Raw genomic sequence first — 15926 nt, forward strand, 5'->3', positions numbered from 1 at the left:
CAAAACCTCTTGCCTAAGCCCGGAGAGAGAGGAAGGAAGGAATTCACAATTCTCTACTGTCAGAGGGAGGATTGCAAATTATGTACAAGAAGTGGGATGTGCAACAAATGTTGCAGGGGTGTTCTTAGCAATCCTCCTGCCCAGGAAGTTCTTCAGGACACAAAACACGGAACTGACTGCCTGGCTTTTCTTTCTAACTGGGGTCAAGTCCGCACCATCCATTTAAAACGCTGTGGTACCACTTTAAAAACAGCCATGGCTTATCCCAAAGCATCCTGGGAACTATAGTTTGTTAAGGGTGCTGAGAGCTGTTAAAAGACACCCCCGATTCCCCTCACAGAACTACAATTCTCAGAGTTCCCTGGGAAGAGGAATTGATTGTTAAACCACTCCGGGAACTGCAGCACTGGGAAGCGAATCAGGGTTCTCCTATCCCCTCTCATATACAGTGGTACCTCGGTTTAAGTACACAATTGGTTCCGGAAGTCTGTACTTAACCTGAAGCGTACTTAACCTGAAGCGAACTGTCCCATTGAAAGTAATGGAAAGTGGATTAATCCGTTCCAGACGGGTCCGCGGAGTACTTAAACTGAAAGTACTCAAACCGAAGTGTACTAAAACCGAGGTATGACTGTATAGTTGCTTATCTGCCTGGCACAGGGAGTCACATAACTCCATACCCTCTAACATTTCTAACATATGAAAATAGGGACAACCTAAGGAAAAGTGGGATGTTTTGGGGTCAAATCACAAACTGGCATGGCTTCTGTGAATCTGGGACTGTCCCTGGAAAATAGGGACAGTCGTGTTTACTCAGAAGTAGTGGAGACTGGTCCATCAGGGCCAATGGGGCACTGCCCCACCAACACATGTGCAGCTTAAAATGCAACAAGCTCATCCTCTCCGCCTTGTGTTTCAAGTTGCATCTGCTTGGTGTTGAACATATCAGAGAGCGGGTGGGGATGGGTTTGCCCCATGCGTGTGACAGCTGTCTCAAACGTGTGCACCTGACTTCACTATGAAGTGAATGTGTCTGAAGTGTGGATATAAACAGGCTTGCAGAGGAGCCAGAAGCATCAAGATTCTAGTACCGTGCAGTGTTGTATAGTGGTTAGAGTGCCGGAGTCGGACCTGGGAGTCCAGGGTTAGGTCCTGCTTGGCCATGAAGCTCAGTGAGTGATTTGGGGGGGGCAGTCATTGCCTCTCAGACAACCTCACAAGGTTGTCCTGTGAAAAGTTATGGGAAGGAGGAGAACTCCACCTTGAGCTCCTTAGAGGAAATGTTAGAATATAAATGTAAATTTGCTCTGTAGTTAGTCCCACTGGGTTCAGTGGAGCTTACACAAGTGCACACAAGATTGCAGCCTTAATGGAATAAGAACTTCTAGTTCTTTTCCATGAATAGTTCAAAAGTATTTCTAATGGTTATTTTTGGTATTTAATTGCATTATTTTTTAAAATTTTACTTTAATAAAGGGAAGCAACGCTCATTGGTGCATTTCATGCTTTAAAAGGGTTGAACTACTGAACATGCTAGGAAAAAAAAATCTACCGTGGTCGGAGGACCGAGGTGTGGTCATTGGTATAAAGTTGTTGTTTATTCGTTTAGTCATGTCCGACTCTTCGTGACCCCATGGACCAGAGCACGCCAGGCACTCCTGTCTTCCACTGCCTCCCGCAGTTGGTATAAATTATCCTCACATAAAACAGGCATTGCCTGTTTTAATTAGAACATCTGTTTTGAATGTGGTTTTTTTTGTTTGTTTTAGGAATGCAATTCTATACTAGTTCACTCAGCTCCATTGGGCTTACTCCCAGTGCCTATTTTCTGGGGGAACGCAGGGGTATGCATACCCCTAAACATTTTGTGAATCTAAGTTTGGCCTCATTGAAGGGCATTATTTCAATATGAAAATGAGAGTACCCTTGAACATTTTTGGGGGGCGGGGAAAGCACTGCTTACTGCCATAAAATTGAATGGGTAACCATTAAGAAACATCAGGCAAGTATGTGCCTCTAGTGTCATGGCCGCCGCCAACCCAGATAGGGGAGATTAGGCCACGTAAGGACAGCCTCTATCGTGTCATGGTGGCCCTTAGGAAGTGGTCGTTGTGCACGCGCAGAGCGAAATGAAAGCTGAAAGGCGTGCAGCGCCCTCTAACGAAGGCTGACTAGGTGAGAGGGGGGGGGGGGAGAAACCGAACTGCCTCTCCTATCATGGCTACTATTGGGATGAAGCTTCTGCGGCTGCGCAGAGCGTTCTGTCGTTATCGCGTTTTACGGGCGCTACCTCGGCGCTTGCGCGGACCTGCTTCATTGCCTGCCGTGTCGTGGCCGCGCTTCGACGGAGAGGCGCCGCGCATGCGCAGAGCGAGAGCCCGGGTGAAAGGCGAAAGGTGAGCAAGATGGCGCTGCCCATGCTGCAGGTGTTCCTGTCCCTGGACCAGATGCCGTAGACGCGGCCGCGGAGGAAGCGATGGGGCCTCATGGGGGGCTGCTGCAAGTGTGCAAGATTCGGGGCGCTCGTGGGGCTGCGCTGCTTTCCCCAGAACTCCAGAGGAGGTCCAGGGGGGCGCTCGTGGGGCTCCATCGGGGAATATGGAGCTTTTCCCGGAGAACTTCTCCGGGGCTGCTTCTGAGGCCCTCAAGTGACGCCCTGGGCCCCCCTTGGACGCCCCCTTGGTCTCTGGGCCTCCGCGGAAATGGATTGGGGTCTCCCTGGGGCCTGGCCTTGTTCTGCACGAGGGGTCTTTTTCAAGGGCCTCTAACAAGGACGCAGCTCCCTCCCGGTCTCCCATCTCAAAATCCCCAGCAAGGCTCGCCACGCGGCCCCTGCAGGGCCTTTCTTGACCTCCCCCTGAGGCTTCCTTCTGAGGGGCTCTCCAGAGGCTTGGCAAAAGCAGCCGGGAAGAAGAGCATCAGGGACATCAAAGAAGCTGACGACGCTGCCCCCATTTTCCAGTACGTGGGGAAACAAGCCAAAAGAAAAGACCGGGTGTTTGTTTGTGGTTTCTGCTTCTCGGGGGCGTTGGGAATCCCCACCTTTGTCGTGCCTGACCGTGGGTTCAGGAGACGGAGGATCCAGCCCACTCCTTATCGCCTGGAGGTGGATGACAAGGTGAGTGGGGGGAGGGGAAATGAGGAAGCGGCGCCTCCTTTTTAATTTGGGATGCTCAAGAAGCATCGATGGGCTGATAAAAGCATCTTTCCTCCTTATACCAACTGCTGCTATGCATCGGGCAGAGCCAAGATTGCTTAGAGTGGTGGCTACAATGGTAAACCAGCAGTGAGTGTTGGAAGATTCAGGACAGACAAAAGGAAGTTCTCTTTCTTTCTCTGAATAACAGTTGCTGAGAATTCCAGGTTGGGAGAGTGCTCTTGTGCTCAGGTCCTGCTTTTGGGCTTCCCATCTGGTTGGCCACTGTAAGAACAGGATGTTGACTAGCTGGGCCACCGGCCTGATCCAGCAGGCCAATTTGTATGTTCTTATGATCAGTTTGGTCTTTGCCAGGAGCAAGAGATCACTTTGGCTTGTGCCCTGTCTTCGTTTATAGCGATGTTGCTGAGTACTTTGTTTCTTTTATCAATATCAACATCTACAGGTGAAACTCGGAAAATTAGAATATCGTCGAAAAGTGCATTTATTTCAGCAACACAACTTAAAAGGTGAAACTAATATATGAGATACAGTGGTACCTCGACTTACGAAGACAATCCGTTCCGCGGTCGTCTTCGTAAGTCGAAGTCTTCGGTTCTCGAAGCGCCCGTTCTAATTTTCTGAGTTTCACCTGTATTCTAATTTTCTGAGTTTCACCTGTACTTGTATCTCATTTTGAAAGATTTCCTCTGCTGCCTGTGGCTATGGATTCACCCTCCTATCCTCCAGAACGACCGATGTCACCAAAGTCTGGGGCACGGGCCTCAACAAGGACTCCCAGATTGGGTTTCATCAGAGCAGGAGAGATCGCTGTAAGTCTGTGAATACTTGGCTGGTTTGAAGCTTTGTATGCCCTTGTACCTTTGGTCCTGTCATTTTTATTTGAGGATAAAATATCCAACTTATCTGTTGGGCTCCCTGCATCCTGCCCTTCCAGTCCTGATGGGCATCACCCAACCATTAGCCTCCCAAACCTTATCCCACAATTTTTAAGGTTCCACAACACCTGTTCTTGGTTTTGCCACAACAGAGTTGCATGGCTACCTCTGGGACAAGCAGTCATGTTTGTATGCAATAATTCCTGTCCTTTCTTTCGTTGTATATTTTATAAAAGCTAAAGGTTACGAATATGTCTTGGAGCCGAGTCCTGTTGCACTGCCCCTGGACAAGCCGCAGCAGACCCGAGTTGTGCAGGTTTCCTGTGGGAGAGCGCATTCCTTAGTGCTGACGGACTCTGAAGGAGGTATGGTGGAACTCCAATGAGGTTCTAAGGAGGGATGCTGTTTGTAGTGATCTCCCCCAGGTTTTTGATGTGGGGGGGGGGGCTTCAAAAACTTGCCCTACCTACTCCCACTGCAAAACTATCCTCAATTCTAGAAATGATTCTAGAAATGACCACAGTTTAACCACAGTTAGTGGCTCAGGTGACCAGCCTAAAACAGAATTGGAAGCTTCTGATCTCTGTCTTGTGGCCACACTTGATGAAGGGAGGTAGGAGCATGTGAGCCCAGTGTGAAGGCTAGACTCATTCTGTACTGCCACGCCATTGCTTAGCATTGTGTCCGAACTCAGCCTTGAGGGGTGGTACTTGATTATCCGTCTGATGGCATCTCATAACTTTGTTTCAGTCTTCAGCATGGGCAACAATTCCTATGGGCAGTGTGGCCGGAAAGTGGTTGAAGGTGAAATTTACAGGTGAGATGATCTGCTCTGTCCCAAGCGTGTCTGCTTCTCCAAATGTATCCCCTAAGACAGGTCTGTCACAATCTGAATGAGTTTTAGGGTGATTTGGGAAGCTCCGTTCTATCAGATGATTTCTCCATTGGGACCAGTATTGCCTGTTCTGACTGGTAGCAGTCCTCTAGGGTCTTGGGGGTGGGGAGGAAGAGATTGTTCTCTCTCTCTTTTTAATTTTATCTTTAAAGAATTTTCCAACTTTTTCCATGCATACACATTGTTATTACCTTGTTAGATAATAAGGTGTTAGAGGTAAGAGAGTGTTCTCATACCCTGCTTCCTGAGGTTTTTTTTTCCCAGGGATCGAACCCTTCTGTGTACAGAGCGTGAGCTCTGCCCCTAAGGCCCAGAGTGATTGACAATGAATCCCTCTTCCCAGGGAACTCTGGGAATTGTAGTTCTGTGAGGAAAATAAGCAGTCTCCTAACAACTCTCAGAACTCCTAATGAACTACAGCTCCCAGGATGCTTTGGGGAAAGTCATGACTTGTTAAAGTGGAACCATAGTACTTTAAATGTATAGTTCAGACGAGGCCTAACAAACTCCCTAACCCAGGAGTTGCTAAGGAGATGTCGCTGGACTCCATTTCCCATCAGCTCCACTGAGCAAGATGGAGAGAATGGGGTGCCCGAATAACTTGAGGATGCCCTGCAGCCAAAATCATATTTTTCTACCCAACATGTTGGTTATATGAATTCTGCCTGAAATTAGGTCGAGCATCCCTGTCCTTGCTTGATGTTCTTATGCTAAAATCTTCATCCTGCCTTATAGGATGCAGATAGTAAGAGCCACTTAGAAGAACTGTATGGGAGACATCCCAAAACTTGAGATAGATAGGTCCCCCCATCTAATCAATTAATTGAGTAAATCCTCAAGTAAGATTTATTTAATTTCATGACAGCCCCAATTCCAAGTCATTGTTAAATTGAAAATAACTCTGTGTGTTTGCCAGAAAGGTGGTGAATTTAAATGTGATTCTCTACAAAACACGGTTGAAAATTAGTATGGCATAAACCCTAATGTGGTTTAAAAATGATCCAACTGTGCAACTTCTTGCTGGCTTACTTCACTTTCTTTTGTTATGATCTCTTCCTGGCCACATACAGTGAGAGCCAGCTTATTAACCGCCTGCCGCAACTTGAAGATAGAGTTGTCCAAGTAAGTAGCCTGTTTGAATTTGTATACTATTCTTATCGCCATCATTATCTGCTGCTTTGCATCTACACTCCCTAGTTACACGGGGGTTACATTCTGGGCCCCTCGCGCATAAGTGAAATTGTCTAAGTGTCAGTTAGCCACCCTCTAAATACCCTTAAATGCCTCCCCTGCCACTCTCTCTGCAATCCAGACCCAAAATCCTGCACTAGAATTGAAGCTCTGGGGCAAGGATGCGTGGGAAAGAGGCATGGCAGCTGTTAGGCAGGGCTGCTGAGCAGTGTAAACAAAGACCCATTGCTCCTTTGGTCTTTTCGAGGCTTCCTCCACCCTCACTGACATCGTCTTTGGGCTCTGGGGAAGGTCTCCTCGTGAGCCACAAGGACTCTCCAGCTCTCTCCTGTCACTTCCGGGTATGAACTGAATTATTATTTCCTGGCGCTGCACATATGTGGTCACGTGTGAGTAGAACACGCATAAGATGAGGTGGGAGGGGATGACTACTTTTGTGTGCAAGTTAGTCCAAGTCAAACCATTGGTCTATCTAGCTCAGGGCACTGATGGAAGAGTAGTTTAACAGTGAATCCCTCTTCCCAGAGAACTCTGGGAATTGTAGTTCTATGAGAGGAAACAAGCAGCCTCTCAACAAACAGCCGTAACAAACTGCACTTCCCAGAATTCTACGAAATAAGCCTTTGAAAGGAGCATAAGACTGCTCTAAATGCATAGTGCAGAAGGGACCTGACCATTGAGAGGAGGAACGGAACACACTCTCCCTGGAACACTGAACAGCAGCCCTTGGCGCTGCAACATTTTGTTGCATGATTCCGCTTGCAGTGTTTTAATTCTAAACATTTTTTTTTGTCCAACTCTTCCCCTGCTGTTTTGTGTGTGCCTATAGGTTGCTTGTGGGCAGGACCACAGCCTCTTCAGGACGGAGAAAGGAGATGTCTATGCCTGTGGGTGGGGAGCGGACGGCCAAACAGGTAGGCTGTCCGAAGGGTCCTGCTGGGAAGATGGGGCATGAACCTAGTCTAGAGAGTTTGTTCTGCTCCCCAAGGCTCCCCAACACTTTCTACCTCTCGTGAAAGCAGCACGGTGAGGCAGAAGGATGCTTGTTCATGGAAAATGGACGGACAATGTACAAAATGGAGGGTCCTGAGAGATCTACATTGGCTCCCAGTATGTTTCCGAGCACAATTCAAAGTGTTGTTGTTGACCTTTAAAGCCCTAAACGGCCTTGGTCCTGTATACCTGAAGGAGCGTCTTCACCCCCATCATTCAGCCCAGACACAGAGATCCAGCGCTGAGGGCCTTCTGGCGGTTCCCACCCTGCGAGAAGTGAGGTTATAGGGAACCAGACAGAGGGCCTTCTCGGTAGTGGCACCCGCCCTGTGGAACGCCCTCCCACCAGAGGTCAAAGAGAATAAGAATTACCAGACCTTTAGAAGGCATCTTAAGGCAGCCCTGTTTAGGGAAGCTTTTAATGTTTGATGGATTTCTGTATTTTAATATTTTGTTGGAAGCCACACAGAGTGGCTGGGGGACCCCAGCCAGATGGGCGGGGTATAAATAATAATAATAATAATAATAATAATTCTTATCATTTATACCCCACCCATCTAACAGTTGCCCCAGGCACTCTGGGTGCCTTCCAACATATACTATACAGATGTCAAGGAAATAAGTAGCTATCCTATTTTTAAAAGACATCTGAAGGCAGCCCTGTTTAGGAAAGTTTTTAATATTTAATGCTGTATTGTTTTAATATTTGATTGGAAGCCGCCCAGAGTGGCTGGGGCGACTCAGCCAGATGGGCGGGGTACAAATAATAAATTATTATTAAAATAAGTGCATGGAAATGACTGCCTTAGGGATGCGGAACCTGCAGCTCCCTAGATGTTGCTGGACTATAACTCCCATCAGCTCCAGCCAGCATGGTCAATGGACAGGGATGATGGGAGCTGGAGTCCAGGGGCTTCTCTGAACTATACCCATTAAGAATCAGGGGTGGTGGGGAACACCTGGAGCAACTGAGAATGTTCTTGGAGTTTTGTATGCAGAGATCCTCAAACTGTCCCTGGCCCAGTCCTGGATTTATTTCTTTGGGTAATGGAGAAGGAGACTGTTCTGACCAGGGCAGGGTAACACAAACCTGGCCTTAACTTCTGTCGTTTCCAGAGCACAGCCTGGTCTGCTGATTTTCCCTTGTATGATTTGACTGGTTATAAGGCAAGGCAACAGGAATTAAAACGAGAGTTCTGTACAAGCTTTGAGTTGAACCATCCTGCCCATGACAGTTTATTAAGCTGTCCACTGAGACAAACCCCCCACAACCAAGCAACCGTCAGTGGTCTGTGCAGGGTAGGGAGATGGAAAACCACAGCACTTAATCCCAGACTGTGTAGTCGTAGAATGGATTCCGCGAGTCAGGCACATTTGCATCCAATCGCTTTCTTCCCCGCTCTTTGCCTTCTGGCAAAGGCCAGGGACACAGAAGCTCTCCCTCGCCTGCCGACCTACTCCTCCACTCCCTCCCTCTATTTGAGACTTTGCTAGGCATTGTCCATAAGTTTAAGAGTCGGGTATCTCCTTTCTGTAGAGCAGGGTTTCCCAAACTTGGGTCTCCAGCTGCTGTTAGACTACAACTCCCATTATCCCTAGCTAGCAGGACCAGCGGTCAGGGATGATGGAAATTGTATAACATATACAAGGGATTTCCTCTGTTTCCACACCAGGCCTCGGTCACTACGACATTGTCAGCACCCCTACAAAGCTGGGCGGGGACATCGCGGGTGTGCGCATCGCTCAGGTTTCTACTTACGGTGATTGTTGCCTTGCTGTGTCGGAGGACGGCGATATATTCGGCTGGGGAAACTCAGAATACATGCAGCTGTCTTCGGTTACCGAGTCGACGCAGGTGAGAGCAGTTCAGATGGGGTTTGTGCTCCCGTCTCTTGTGTTTGGCAGTAAGGGGGTGAGGATGGGTGTCTCCCCCCTGTGATTTTCCTGAGGTGCTGGGGTCCTGCTGGAATGTTGAGGCTTTTTGCGGGGCGGGTTGGACAGCAGTAAGGGTTATACTTCGGGTCTTGGGCATAGTGGAATTTATATCAGTCCAAGTTCAGGATAAGCAAATCATCAGTCTCCCTTTCTTATTTTTTGCAATCATGAATTTAGTTCTTCACATTTCCACATAAGCTTGCTTTTTCTTTAAGTCCTCATGAAAATTCACCAGCGTTTTAGAGTGCATTTTTTCTAACATATACATTTTGGAGTACACAATTTTGCCCTAAAATGCACATTTTTGTCATTTCCCTTAATATTGTGCATCCTTAACGTGTTGCCTTGAGCTGATGGGAGTTGTAGTCCAGCACTGGAGGGCGTCAGTCTGAGAGAGACTGGGTTAGAACATAAGGGTCTGGTGGATTCTGTTTCAGTATATCTGACAAAGTGTGCATGCACACGAAAGCTCATACCAAAATAAAAACTTAGTTGGTCTTTAAGGTGCTACTGAAGGAATTTTTTTATTTTAAAAAAGGAGGTATTAAATTCTGGAACTATAAAATGCAGAGTATGGGTGGTGGTGGAGGATATTGGTTTTTTAGGCAAACATGCTTTCAATTGCTCTTCTGTTCTCGCATCCTCAAATGTCAGTGTGAAACTCTTGTCACTGAACCAAACTGTGGAAGACCTTTTTTTTGTTAAAGCCAGTGTGGTCTTCTGGGGCTCAGATCTGCAAGGCCAGGGTTCAAATTCCCACTCAGAGATGTGAAGCCTACTGGGTAATTTTGGGCGGAGTCCCAGTGACCGACTCAGCCTACCTTGCAGGGGTGTTGTGAAGAAACAGTGAGGCTAGTAGGTGTATGTCACCTTGAGGAACTTGGAGGAAAAGCGTGACATACATGTAAGGTATAAGAGAAGATTCCCTGGAAAAGACCCTGATGTTGGGAAAGATGGAGGGCACAAGGAGAAGGGGACGACAGAGGATGAGATGGTTGGACAGTGTTCTCGAAGCTGCGAACATGAATCTGACCAAACTGCAGGAGGCAGTGGAAGACAGGAGTGTCTGGCGTGCTCTGGTCCATGGGGTTATGAAGAGTCGGACACGACTAAACGACTAAACAACATATATATATATGTATGAAACCAAAACCACATCTGATCATTGTCTCAAACTTCCATGTTGCATAGGTTAGTGTGCCCAGACACCTGCCCTTCAAGGTTGGGAAAGTGAAGGAAGCTGCTTGTGGAGGGACAGTCAACGCTCTCTTAAATGGTATGCCCATCGCTTAATTTTTTTTTTGTGATTTTAAACATTTGCATGATAATTTGTGGGAGAAGGCAAGGAGGTCAACAGTAGGTGGCGCCAGAGGTAATGAAAGACAGAGATTCAGAAAATGCTCTAGAAGGTGGAGTGACTCCTACATGAGGAAAGGTTGCATCATTTGGGACTTCATAGTTCAGAGGAAAAGGCAATTAAAAGGTGGCACGATAGCAGTTTATAAAACTATTACCGTATGTGTGACCTGGAGGGAGTGGATAGAGAAAAGTTTTTTCTCCTTCTCTCATAACACTGGAACGCATGGGATGGGGAGGGAATCGTTCAAATGAGGGGAGGAGGTGGAACAAGTTGACTCGGTTGGATAAAGAATGTTGGGCTAATGGATCTGATGGACATGGGGTGTTGCAAAGGACTGAGCGTGTTAACACTGAGCCTCTCTTGAAATCCAACCCAGAGGAAGGCCATGTCTTTGTCTGGGGCTACGGGATACTTGGAAAAGGACCGAAGCTGATGGAAACTGGTACCCCCGAAATGATCCCACCCACCCTGTTTGGCGTCTCAGACTTCAACCCGGACGTCCGCGTGGCTCGGATCCGCTGTGGACTCAGCCAGTTTGCTGCTGTCACCAGTAAGTGGCTTCCAAAGCATTCCTGGGCATGGGGACTCACAAGTAAGTCTTAGTGATGGAGGTGATCGACAGCTGCCCTGGACACAGAATTGACCTGCACCTCCATGGACAGCTGTGAGTCTAAAATGACTCCAAGGCTGCGCACCTGGTCTTTCAGGGGCACAGTTACCCCATTCAGGACCAGGGAGTCCTCCACACCCGCCTGCCTCCTGTCCCCCACAAACAGTACTTCTGTCTTGTCAGGATGCAACCTCAATCCGTTAGCTGTCATCCAGCCGCTGAAAATCTTGATGGAAGGAGGGTTGTATTGGAAATAGTGCTAAGTAATTCAATTTCACTTGTGCAATGGGGCCTGGCAGCATGACTTCACACACCTGCCTCCCCCCTGCAATGTGTCCTGCTCCTCCCCAAATCTTTTCCAGAGGGTTGAGGAGAGGAGGCAGGTGTGTGAAGTCATGCTGCCAGGACACAATGGTTGGATATCGCCCAGTTTCTGGTCCTGGGAACAAGGCACTTTTATGGTCATGGAGCCCATTCATGGCCATGCGGCAATGCCACTTGAAAATGTGGTCCAGTTACAATTAAAAACAAAAGCGAGGCAGGCGGACATAATTCCCTGGATATGCTGTTGAATTTGGGTGTGTTGTCTTCCATTAAGAGGGAATTGCAGAAATGGCTTGGCACCAAATGAATCTTGCAGGGGGCAGCTGCTCAATAAACTGCGCTAGTTAGTTACATGGAGAGAGATTAGCCAAAATAAGATTGGTTCTATTAAAAAAAAAAGCAGCAGCAGCAGCAAAATAATTATGATTATGGCAGTTTGTCTTTCCTCATCTCCCATCAGAAATATCTATGAGTAACTAAGATGTGTTCCATCCTTTCATTAAAAAAAAAAATAGGTGGAGGAATACCTGTAGTGGCCAATTAAGGAAGTGGATTTAAAATGAATCTTTCTGCCAACAAATAAGCAAACGTCCACCAAGGCCAACTTGTCATCACTTGGTATATTGTGTTGCTTTGCAGACCGAGGAGAGCTCTTCGTATGGGGGAAAAATGTCAGAGGATGTTTGGGGATCGGCAGAATGGAAGACCAGTACTTCCCATGGAGGGTAAGGAAGCTCCTCTTTGTCTTTTTTAATTTTTTTTTTAAAGATTGATCTGCAAAAATTGGGCAGCCATGTTGAGCTAAGGTCCCACATGTGGCTGAAAATGCTCGTGGTTTTCAGGAACCAGAGTCAGGAATAGGTCAGCAATTTTTCAAAACCCCACGGTGTCAGGTGCTGTTAGCTCTTTATTCAAAGATGCCTAAACAGTGCAGGCCTAGTGGTCAGCGCAACTCTTCCCAGTAGGTCTTGCCCCAAGGAGGCAGTTGTGAGGACTGAAGGTCCCCGCCTTCCAACTGGAAGCTAAGGCTCCTCTCCAGAGTTTCTTTCCCCCAAGCAGTTGTAGACTGCGTCTGTGCACAATCAATCTCTGCTCTGCCCTTTTCATTTCTCTGCATATTCTAGGAGACCAGGGTGGGAGAGGGGAGTTGGCTGCAGCAGGAGCGGGAGACCCCCTGGCTTCTTCAGCAGCCTGGCTCATTTCTGTCTCCTGGTCCCCCTCCTCTTCGGCCTCTGATTCTGGACTGGTCTCTGCCCCAGCGATCATTGCCCTCACTGTGGGCTCCCTAGAGGTCTCCAGCTGGTCACTGTGGGAAATGGGATGCTAGAATAAGATAGGCCTCTGGCCTGGTGGAACAACACTACATGGCTGGTTGCTGTGTAGCCAATCAGCGATGGCTATGCAGCAATGTCAGCCTAAGCCAGGCACCCCCAAACTGCGGCCCTCCAGATGTTTTGGCTTACAACTCCCATGATCCCTAGCTAACAGGACCAGTGGTCAGGGAAGATGGGAATTGTAGTCCAAAACATCTGGAGGGCCGAAGTTTGGGGATGCCTGGCCTAAGCCATTTCAGTGTGAGGGCAGGAGGCGCTGCCTTCCCTCTGGACCTGAAAGATCACAAAGAGGGTGCTTTTCAAAAGGGCGGGGTATGGAAATTCCTCTCCCCCCCCCACTGTTTCTCTTTGGCTTGGCCTGAATTGGGACAGCTTGGAGAATGTTGGCAACCGACTTTAGGAAGTTCCAGAGACATATGCATTCCTGCAGGAAGTCTGCTTCTTTCCCTACCAGAATCCATGATTGCGAAATCTACAGGGCACCTGCTGCTCTGTCACGTGGCAGCGTTGCCATTCCTGGCCTGGATTTGAAGGGCAGCAGCAACAGACGGTGTGCATGTGTAGGTGGTTCTCTTCGACCGACATTCCCACCTCCACCCTCTCTTTCCAAGAAACAGCTCAGGTGGCTGCCAAATCATGCAGCGTTTTGGCATGGAAGGTGGCAAGAGCTGGCTTCCGCTCTGATGGGAGCAGTAACAGGGTTCCCTTTTCATATATCCCAAAATGCGCTGCGAGGCACCTTCCTTCGCTGATAGTTTCCTTGTGATGAGGGCTGGCTTTATTGGTCACAGCTGGGGACTTATCCACACTCGCCTTCCCTCTGCTGTTTCTAGGCAAGGACCGCACTTTAAAAGCTCAATGAATGAGTGCCCCCTTCTCCTTCCTTTTTTCCCCTTTTTCCTCTATAGCTTTCCCTGCGAGAACTTGCTATTTAAAGTCAAATTGGAGCAAACAGAATGGAAAAGCCAAATTGGTGTTTGCTTCGAAAGAGCCCTAAAGAGCTGCCTTTGTGGGGAAAGCTGGGGGGGGGGGGAAGGGGGGACTGCTGTGATTCAGAGCTTTAAAACACAAGACCCTTTCCTGGAAAGAGCAGGGCAAAAGGTAAGAGCAGATAAAGCCCAAGAGACAGACATTTAAAGCAGTGTGATACCATTTCAAGCAATCATGGATCCTGGGAACTGTAGCTTGTTAAGGGTGTTGGGAGCTCTAAGGAGAACCCTATTCCCTCTGCAGAGCTACAGTTCCTGTAGCGCAGGCATCCCCAAACTCGGCCCTCCAGATGTTTTGGGACTACAACTCCCATCATCCCTAGCTACCGTAACAGGACCAGTGGTCAGGGGTGATGGGAATTGTAGTCCCAAAACATCTGGAGGGCCGAGTTTGGGGACGCCTGCTGTAGCGGCTTGACAGCAAGCGGTCTCTCTTCCCGGGGAACGCGTTCTGTGCCATTCATTGATTTAAATAATTCTGGTTTCAATTTGCTTTTGTGTTTCTTCTTGCGAAGTTGCTCTGGGACTTTCCTTCCCCCATGCAAAGCGACTGGCGAATGTGATCAGTAGTATAGGGTAAAATAGGGGGTTGCCAACCTTTTGGGGCATGTGGGCATATTTGGGATCTTGAGATTGTGCCATGGGCACTGCCCCAAAGTAACTGCCATGGGAGAGGGGGTCGCCTATTCACACGTTGCCATGAAAGAACCGTTTCACAGCCTCTCTCTCTCTGTCGCAGAATGCAATATCCCTCTCTGTCACAAACACACACACACAGACACAGTGCTGTTCCCCACAGGCTTCTGCCTGCCTTTTAAAAACCATTCTGCTGGGCTGGTTTCCCAATTGGGTGCTCATGTGTCACAGAGTGTGACGAATGAGCCGAGTGTGATGGATGGGACATGTTGTGCAAAGCAACCAGAGGGCACCAGGTTGGCAAAGCTGGCCAAGGTGCCCTTCCTATGTTGCAGCGCTTTTTCTGATAGCTTACATTTGGGGTGGGCTTGTTGTTGTATCACCACCCAGAACAAAGAGATGTGTTTTATTTTAGCCAACGATCTCTCTTTTTTTCTCACTGCCCCTCCCTCCCTCCCTCCCTGCCAAAAATATTTAGGTGATCGTGCCAGGTGAGGTGGTGGATGTCGCCTGCGGTGTGGACCACATGGTCACGCTGGTTAAATCCTTTGTGTAGCAATGCCCGATTGGACAATGCCTGATGACTTGGAACACAACTAGAAATGTATTAAGTTTTTCCCGACGACTGGTCTTGGCGGCTCTTGGAACTGTTGCCTGAATTCCTTGTGAGAGAACTTAACGAAGTGTACACCGTGGCAGCAGGCTTCAGAGGAACGAGGATTTGCTTTCAGAGGGACCCTGCGCAAATTTTGGGAGCTGTTCACTCAGGACAATCCTTGGCTGCTTGGCCGTCTTTGTAATGTTGAACTTCCGAAGTGGTTGCTGAGGACTTGGGAGTGCTGCAAGAAAGCCCGCACTGCTGTGCAGTCAGAGCAAAAGGGTTTGTTTACAGCGGGGTTGTAGAACATGCTGCTGCTTTTGAAAGATGCTCTTATGAGATGATTGAATGTCTTGCCTTTTTCCTTTCTTTCTAGCGCCCAGCTCTTTAGTGTCCCAGAGCAGGGCTAGGGAAGCTGTGGCTCTCCAGCTGTGGTTGAACTCCAACTCCCATCAGCCCCCAGCCAGTATGGTCAGTGGCAAGGGATGCTGGGAGTTGGGAGCCCAAGCACGGCTGGAGCGCTGCAGGATCCATGCCTCGGTGGAAAGCAACCGCTGAAGCTTTTGATGAAAAGTTTCATCGTATCCCTGGCTCCTTCCTTTCACAGATCTTAGCTCTCACTATGCACTACACCCAGATACAGAACATATTCTATCGTGCCATTGAACATGGGCTTGTCGATTCTCCTGGCAAACTGCGGTTTAGCAATGTGTCAGAACCTGTGTAAACCGTGGGTAGCCGTAACTATGGTTTAGTGAAACCAGCCCACATAAACCATGATTTTTGAAAATGTCTTGTTTTAACAGAACCGGAGCTTAGGGATCCTCATGCACGATGCTGAAACTGAAGTTAGTTGAAAAGAGAAGTGCAAGGTTCCGATCTCCTTGCAGCCGGGACAGCAGGAGAGGAAACGCGTGAATTACATACATGTCAGTGTTGCCCATACCTTCAGCACTGATCTACATCAGGGTTCAAGCCTCCTACCCTTCTATTCCGCCCCTCTCCTACCCATGTACTCCCAGAGCT

The 15926-nt window shown here is 48.3% G+C and overlaps 1 protein-coding gene across 1 annotated transcript; it reads left to right on the top strand.

The window, feature by feature from the left end:
- Positions 1-2357: 2357 nt before the first annotated feature.
- Positions 2358-15249, top strand: RCC1L (RCC1 like). Its single transcript, XM_035139927.3, has 11 exons — positions 2358-3118; positions 3840-3969; positions 4272-4400; positions 4786-4852; positions 6001-6052; positions 6951-7035; positions 8788-8969; positions 10241-10325; positions 10786-10959; positions 11983-12068; positions 14781-15249. Exons 1-11 carry the CDS (start codon positions 2477-2479, stop codon positions 14856-14858), a joined length of 1710 nt encoding a protein of 569 aa, XP_034995818.3. The 5' UTR covers positions 2358-2476; the 3' UTR covers positions 14859-15249.
- Positions 15250-15926: the final 677 nt, after the last annotated feature.

Source organism: Zootoca vivipara, chromosome 14 (assembly GCF_965207765.1).
Source record: "Zootoca vivipara chromosome 14, rZooViv2.hap1.1, whole genome shotgun sequence".
NCBI lineage: Eukaryota > Metazoa > Chordata > Lepidosauria > Squamata > Lacertidae > Zootoca > Zootoca vivipara.